Source organism: Asparagus officinalis, chromosome 7 (assembly GCF_001876935.1).
Source record: "Asparagus officinalis chromosome 7, Aspof.V1, whole genome shotgun sequence".
Lineage (NCBI taxonomy): Eukaryota > Viridiplantae > Streptophyta > Magnoliopsida > Asparagales > Asparagaceae > Asparagus > Asparagus officinalis.
The window spans coordinates 144500535-144508401 of record NC_033800.1 but is presented as its reverse complement, the minus strand read 5'-3'; the positions used below and the strand labels follow the sequence as shown (position 1 = coordinate 144508401).

The window sequence follows — 7867 nt, the reverse complement described above, 5'->3', positions numbered from 1 at the left end:
TTAATACTATTGCAATCATAATAAATATAGATTATTTTTCATACTATTATCATATTTTTAAAAGGCTAGTAAGATAAAAGGTAACAGATAGTAAATTTTTCTTATTCTTAATTTTTTACATAAGAGATGAAATTCTAAGGCACAAAAACATAAGCCTAATGAATTTTTCTTATTCTTAATTTTTTTAAAATTTTAAATATTATGTGAAGATAAATTAGGGATAAATTTTAAATTTTCTGACATACTTAAATAATATAAATTAATAGTGTGAGCAATGGTTAAAAAAAGTTAGGAAATGTATATAATTAATAAAAGGTGATATATAATTAGTGAATGATTAATTATAACTAGTGGTTTTAAGAATTATCAAACCTAAAATAATAAAAATAGAAATTAAAATTTTTGACAAGTCAATCCTTTTCTTTTTTATATATAGTATAAATATAGATTTATTTATTTGTTTGTTTTTACACTCTCCTCGTCTCTCAATCGTCAAATTCCTCAAAACTTTATTAAATAGAAATCGAGAATAAAAACGAAGCTTAAATAAAACGAGAGAGAGAGTGTAATCGAAGCGAAGAGGGTAGAGCAACGAGACATCAGATCCCGCGCTCTCGAACTCAGATCTGATTCCAGATCCCCCAAAGGTCAGATCTTGGATCCAATTCAAGCCCTAACCCTAACCTCTCTCTCTCTCGATCTCTACTCAGTTTCATCGGTTTTGTTTCAGATTTAGGGTTTGATAGAAGGAGGGGGAGGAGATGCTGACGAAATTCGAGACGAAGAGCAACCGAGTGAAAGGGCTGAGCTTTCACAGTAAGCGGCCATGGATCCTCGCAAGTCTCCACAGTGGCGTGATCCAGCTGTGGGATTATCGCATGGGAACTCTGATCGATCGGTTCGATGAGCACGATGGCCCCGTTCGCGGCGTCCATTTTCATAAATCTCAACCTCTCTTCGTCTCTGGAGGTTATACATTTGATTCGTTTACTTAATTGTTGTCTAATTGTTTTAGGTCTTGATTTATAATGCGTAGACCTAGCAAATTATCTGTTTAGTTTGAAGAATTTGATGAATGTTGGTTTCTGATCTCTGTGCCTTCAGATTCTAGAAAAATATTCAGTGGCTTGATCAGTTGGAAATTTGTGTTGTTGTGATACTGTAAAGATCCAACTTTGCGTGAAACTGTTAAAACATTTAACTAGATTTGGAGTGTAGTGTCATGACCGGATCTAGTTACTGCCTTATTCTTGGTTGTTGACTCTGCATTTAGATGTCTGTACTTTGTACATTCACACGACTGCCTTTTATGGGAAAGTTAATCTAAAAGTAGTCATCTTTTGGGGGGATATGCCACTGCTACAAATCTTGGGAAGGATAGATGCCAGTTACCCTTTTAATTTTCTACATTAATTTTTAAAATTTAAACACTCAAGAGGATCCAGTTAATATATAATGACTATTAGATGAGGTGCATCATAAAGTTTGGAAGTCATATATTTACTCAGAAGTTGGCATTTACTATAGCTCCAACATGATGTGTCATAGGGTGTTTCAGATCAATATGAAAATGTCTGAAAATGCTATTGCTTTGTTTTCTAAAGGGCATCCAGAATTGGAATGACCCATGATCGATTTGTATGCCTATGCCCCCTTGATCTCCTTAATGACAATAAAACTACCTTCTTTTACAGGTGATGACTACAAGATTAAGGTGTGGAATTACAAAACACATAGGTGCCTATTTACCCTTCTCGGGCACCTTGATTATATCCGTACAGTCCAGTTCCATGATGAGTACCCTTGGATTGTTAGTGCTAGTGATGACCAGACAATAAGAATTTGGAACTGGCAATCTCGCACTTGTATTTCAGTGCTGACAGGGCATAATCATTACGTCATGTGTGCATCTTTCCACCCTAAGGAGGACCTTGTTGTTTCAGCTTCACTGGATCAGACTGTTCGTGTTTGGGATATTGGGGCATTGAGAAAGAAAACCGTCTCTCCTGCAGATGATATCTTGCGTCTGAGCCAGATGAATACAGACTTATTTGGTGGAGTTGATGCTGTTGTGAAGTATGTCCTTGAAGGTCATGACCGAGGAGTTAACTGGGCATCTTTCCATCCCAGTCTTCCTCTTATTGTTTCTGGGGCAGATGATCGACAAGTGAAGCTATGGCGGATGAATGGTATTCTCAAAACATGCATTTTATTTGCTTGATTATGATGGGTAATAGTGTTCACTTGATTATATATTCCTTTGGTTTACTTGACTAAATCCCAGTGACAATTTACTTGCAGCTTAAAAGTCTTCGAATTTGACGTTCTTGGGTCGCCCGCATTCATGCATTTTTGGAAATAAGTTATATTTGGAATTATGAACCTTTCAAATGTGTTTAGTCATTCGCTAGTTCATTTTCATTTGAATCATTTCTATTTGCTTATTATTCTGTGCAACATTTGTAGATAGATTTTATCCTTATTTTTAATTTATTTGCCTCCCTTGTTAAAAGATACTGGTTACAATAGTCCTATTAGTCCTTTCATGCTTTTTCTTTCTCCTCCAGTCCCTCCTTCAAAAGATTGAGGTTGTAAGATTCTTTATGTAAATTATAATCTCTAGGACATTTCCTATACGTAATAGTGAAATATTTCTGATATGTAGTTACTCAATACTTATTTAGTTTTAGAATGGTCCCGTCATTATGTTCAAATTACCTGAACTTAGTAGTAAAGTCTCATCTGTGACGGCAAATACGAATAGAAATTCATTTTTCGTCATTCCTTCTATAAGGATTGGAGGGCCTGGATATATCCTTCAATCCAAATGCTACAGTCCCATTTGGTTGTTTTCTCCAATGCTTATTACTATTAATTTTTTTTTCCGTACTGTAGTCATACGATGGTCCGACAGGTTCCAGGTTATGATTTCGTAGATACAAGAAAAAAATCTGGGTTATTTAGGAATATTACTATGTTAGTACAGATATAGCTCAGAAAACAATATTGAAGAAGTGCATGTATCCTAATATTTTTGTATTTAATATGCATGTGTCTAGTTCAAGATTTTATGTGCATATGCATATGAAATCTTTCAGCCTTGTCATAACCAAAACTATTGTCATATTGGCGCTCTACCATTTTTATGCAGTTGCATTTTCTATGCGGTTTTCAAAACCTTTAAAACGGATGATGCTGACATCAGTTGTTGGACTTTTACCACATCTTCAGTGTCTTACTATATGTTGTCCTATCTAATTGCTCAATATGTGCACATTTGCTTGTATCGGTGTGCGCACACGTGCGTCCACGCTCACCCATTTTCAACTGTTAAAAGTCAAATACACATAAAGGTGATGTACTGATGTTATATTTTTTCTGTGCATTCTCATAGCTAGTAAACTTATCATGACATTGTATTTTTTGCGTCATGGGATGGTATATCTTGCATGTATGATGGTAAATGATTAATAGTTGCCACATGCATTTTATATCTTTCTGACATGGCATCCCGTTGTACATATACTACGGACATTAACTGATGAGGTAGGATCGGGCAGTTGGAAGGGAAGTTGAAAATGTTGGCTTAGAAGCTTGTTTCTTACTTTTATGATTCCTTTTTTACATAACTTACACAATATTCTAGTGATTTTATATTATGCTTCTATTTATTTTTACTAGCGTGCTCTCTTTTCAAGGAGATTAAAAATGTTGTAAGGCAATTTGTTCTGTTTGCAGATACAAAGGCTTGGGAAGTGGATACATTGAGAGGTCATATGAATAATGTTTCTTGTGTGATGTTTCATGCGAAGCAGGACATTATTGTGTCCAACTCTGAAGACAAAAGCATTCGAATATGGGATGCCACGAAGCGCACTGGAATTCAGACTTTCCGTCGTGAACATGACCGTTTCTGGATCCTTGCAGCCCATCCAGAAATGAATCTTCTTGCAGCTGGTCATGATAGTGGTATGATTGTTTTCAAACTAGAGAGAGAACGTCCTGCTTTCTCTGTAAGTGGCGATGTTCTTTATTATGTCAAAGATCGGTTCTTGCGGTTCTTCGAGTTTTCATCTCAAAAGGATAATCAAGTGGTTCCAATAAGAAGACCTGGTTCTGTAAGCTTGAATCAGTCACCCAGGACACTATCCTATAGTCCCACAGAGAATGCTGTATTGATTTGCTCTGATGCTGAGGGTGGATCATATGAACTCCATGTGATTCCCAGGGATACAAGTGGAAGAGGTGATTTCCTGCAGGATGCAAAGAAAGGATCAGGGGCTTCAGCTGTTTTTGTAGCTCGTAACAGGTTTGCAGTGCTTGACAGGAGCAGTAATCAAGTACTGGTAAAGAATCTCAAAAATGAGATTGTGAAGAAGAGTGCTCTCCCTATTGCTACTGATGCCATATTCTATGCTGGGACTGGAAACTTATTGTGCCGGGCTGAGGACAGGGTGGTCATCTTTGATCTGCAGCAGAGGATTGTTCTTGGAGAGCTTCAGACTCCTTCTGTGAAGTATGTAGTCTGGTCTGGTGACATGGAGAGTGTTGCTTTACTCAGCAAGCATGCTATAGTTATAGCTAACAAGAAACTCGTACATCGATGCACACTTCATGAGACCATTCGTGTGAAAAGTGGTGCATGGGATGAAAATGGTGTCTTCATCTATACAACTTTGAACCACATCAAGTATTGCCTCCCCAATGGTGACAGTGGAATTATTAGAACCCTTGATGTCCCAATATATCTCACCAAGGTCTCTGGGGGTACTCTCTTTTGCTTGGATCGTGATGGGAAGAATCGCATAATATCTATTGATGCTACCGAGTATATATTCAAGCTTGCCCTGCTAAGGAAGAGATATGACCATGTAATGAGTATGATTAGGAATTCACAGCTTTGTGGACAGGCAGTGATTGCTTATCTCCAACAAAAAGGCTTCCCTGAAGTTGCATTGCATTTTGTCAAAGATGAGAGAACCCGATTCAACCTAGCTCTTGAGAGTGGTAATATCCAGATTGCTGTAGCTTCTGCAAAGGAAATTGATGAGAAGGACCACTGGTACAGGTTAGGCATTGAGGCTCTTCGACAAGGAAATACTAGTATTGTGGAGTATGCCTACCAGAGAACCAAGAACTTTGAGAGGTTGTCTTTCCTATATCTTGTAACGGGGAACAAGGATAAGCTATCCAAAATGCTGAGGATCGCCGAGATGAAGAATGACATTATGGGTCAGTTCCACAATGCCATGTATCTTGGTGATGTCGAAGAACGTGTCAAGATTTTGGAGAACGCTGGTCATTTGCCTCTAGCCTATGTTACTGCTTCCACTCACGGGTTGACAGAAACTGCTGATAGGCTGGCTGCTGAGTTGGAGCAAAAAGGTATAGTTCCCTCCATTCCCGAAGGGAAAACACGCTCTCTTCTGATGCCTCCTGCACCCCTAATGTGCAGTGGGGATTGGCCGTTGTTGAGAGTCATGAGAGGGGTTTTTGAAGGAGGATTGGATACTGTAGGAAGGGGGGCAGGTCATGATGAGGATGAAGAAGAAGCTGTCGCTGATTGGGGTGATGAAGACTTGGATATTGTCGATGTCGATGTCGATGGTGTTAAACGAGATGGAGATGTGATCTCAGAAGTCGAGGACATCGAAGCACATGGAGAGAATGATGAAGGAGGATGGGATCTCGAAGATTTAGAGCTTCCACCTGATGTAGATATTCCACAGTCTGCCAATATTTCTCGTACTTCTGTATTTGTTGCTCCTACACCTGGAATGCCTGTTGGCCAAATTTGGATACAGAAGTCCTCTTTTGCTGCAGAGCATGTGGCTGCTGGAAACTTCGATACTGCAATGCGACTTCTTAACCGGCAATTAGGCATCAAAAATTTCGACCCCTTGAAATCTTTGTTTAAAGACATACACATGGGGAGTCACACTTATCTTGATGCTTTTCCTTCAGCCCCAAAGATATCCATTGCTGTTGAAAAAGGATGGAGTGAGTCTGCAAGTCCCAATGTGAGGGGACCACCTGCGCTCGTGTTCAAATTCTCGCAAATGGATGATATGCTTAAGGCAGCTTATCGAGCCACAACAGAGGGAAAATTTCCTGAGGCCTTGCGGCTGTTCCTTAGCATTTTACACACCATCCCTCTTATCGTGGTAGACTCTAGAAGAGAGGTTGATGAAGTCAAAGAGCTGATTGAAATTGCTAAAGAGTATGTTTTGGGCTTGAAAATTGAGGTCAAGAGGAAGGAAATCAAGGACAATGTCGTTCGACAACAGGAACTAGCAGCATACTTCACTAACTGCAAGCTTCAAAAGGTTCACACAAGGCTCGCGCTCATGAGTGCTATGACTGTATGCTATAGAGGAGGGAGCTACACTACAGCAGCCAATTTCGCTAGAATGCTTCTTGAGCACAACCCACCTGAGTCGCAAGCAGAAAAAGTGAGGAAAGTGTTAGCAGCTTGTGGCGATAAGAGAGACACTAGACAGTTGAACTATGATTTCAGGAATCCCTTTGTTGTTTGTGGATCATCTTTTGTTCCTATTTATCGAGGGCAGAAGGATATCTCATGCCCTTACTGTGGTGCTCGATTTGTGCCAGATATTGAAGGCCAAATATGCACAGTTTGTGAACTTGCAGTGGTAGGAGCTGATGCTTCTGGTTTGCTGTGCTCTCCTTCACAAAGGAGATAAGGTATGCATCATATAATCTGCTATTATATTCTTCGCGTTCCCTTTAGGTTAAGATATTCATGCTATATGTTGCCTGGAACATTACTTATTGTGTTTTAAGGTTAAACAATAAAAAGATAGGAAATGTTATTTTCAAGTATTATGTTCACTTCTTTGTGCCTGATGGGCACTTTTTCACATTTTAGGTTTTTGGCAAATTAAACGAGTGCTTCGGAGGAGGAGGTCCAGCTTTTAATTTGCTTTTGTTAAGATTAGGGATATATATATTTTTTCTTTTGTGGGAGTTGTATTGTATTAGTATGAACTATGAAGGATTATCATTCTGATGCATTATATATATTTTGCTGCATTTGTAATTTATTGTGACAAACACATAATTTTGTAGATGGGAGGTAATCATACTGTAAGGGCCCGTTGATCTAAACTGGGAAGATGCTGGTTAATCTGCTGGGGGTGCTTTCTTTGATTCTGAGTACATACTGCTCTTAATTTTATTGAATGGTAACACCTGTTACTGGATCTTGGATCACAAGGGAGATCTTTGAAGCTATGAACATAATTTGAAGTTTTTCTCGCCTCCATAAGTGTCACATGTCTTCCCTCTAAATCTCGAATCTCCCTTGCTTTCTTTCTTATTTTCTGTCTTTGAATGAACAGATTTTAGAGTATGTACAAGGTTTGCAGAGTTCTGTACTGTATTTCCTTATTATGTGATTCTGTTGCTGAGTTTTTTCATTATCCCTGGAATGTGACTCAGCATCGCATCCGGTCTAAAGAGTTGATGTTTTTTTTTTATTAAAATCCCCTCATCTTTTATATTTCTTGGCTTAATATTTTGAAATGCAGGTTTTGGATCTTAGTTGCACTTTTATGAATATAAGCATTCTTTAGATTTGATAGTGCTTTAACTGAACTTCGTGTACATCCGGATGCAAACAGCTGCAGATCTTCAACTTAACTACCGATTTCAACGCGCATCCATTTTTTCACACCCTTCGGTCTCAAGCTCACATAGTACAAAACTACAAGTCACTTAACATTCTTGAATTAGCAATTGAGTGACCACATGCCATCAAAAAAATAAAAAAAAATAACTAAAATAATCACCATTCCTTGCATCCTATCACAAGTTTGTTGGTTATGGCGTGTTCACTTGTGCAAAA

At 38.4% G+C, this 7867-nt stretch overlaps 1 protein-coding gene across 2 annotated transcripts; it reads left to right on the top strand.

Annotated features, from left to right (window-relative positions):
• Positions 481 to 7522, top strand: LOC109849286 (coatomer subunit alpha-1-like). 2 transcript variants are annotated; one of them, XM_020419095.1, is made up of 5 exons: positions 481 to 647; positions 731 to 969; positions 1695 to 2189; positions 3739 to 6705; positions 7090 to 7522. In XM_020419095.1, the coding sequence occupies exons 2-4, from the start codon at positions 762 to 764 to the stop codon at positions 6702 to 6704; spliced, it is 3669 nt and encodes a 1222-aa protein (XP_020274684.1). In that variant the 5' UTR covers positions 481 to 647; positions 731 to 761; the 3' UTR covers position 6705; positions 7090 to 7522. The 2 variants fall into 2 exon arrangements, with proteins under 2 accessions (XP_020274684.1, XP_020274685.1); XM_020419096.1 differs by lacking the exon at positions 7090 to 7522 and adding an exon at positions 6890 to 7060.

Excerpts from the sequence above, each read along its gene's own strand:
- LOC109849286 (XM_020419095.1), top strand. The coding sequence starts at position 762 with ATGCTGACGAAATTCGAGACGAAGAGCAACCGAGTGAAAGGGCTGAGC. Across the intron at positions 970-1,694 it reads ACCTCTCTTCGTCTCTGGAG|GTGATGACTACAAGATTAAG; the intron begins GTTATACATTTG and ends CTTCTTTTACAG. Across the intron at positions 2,190-3,738 it reads GAAGCTATGGCGGATGAATG|ATACAAAGGCTTGGGAAGTG; the intron begins GTATTCTCAAAA and ends TTCTGTTTGCAG.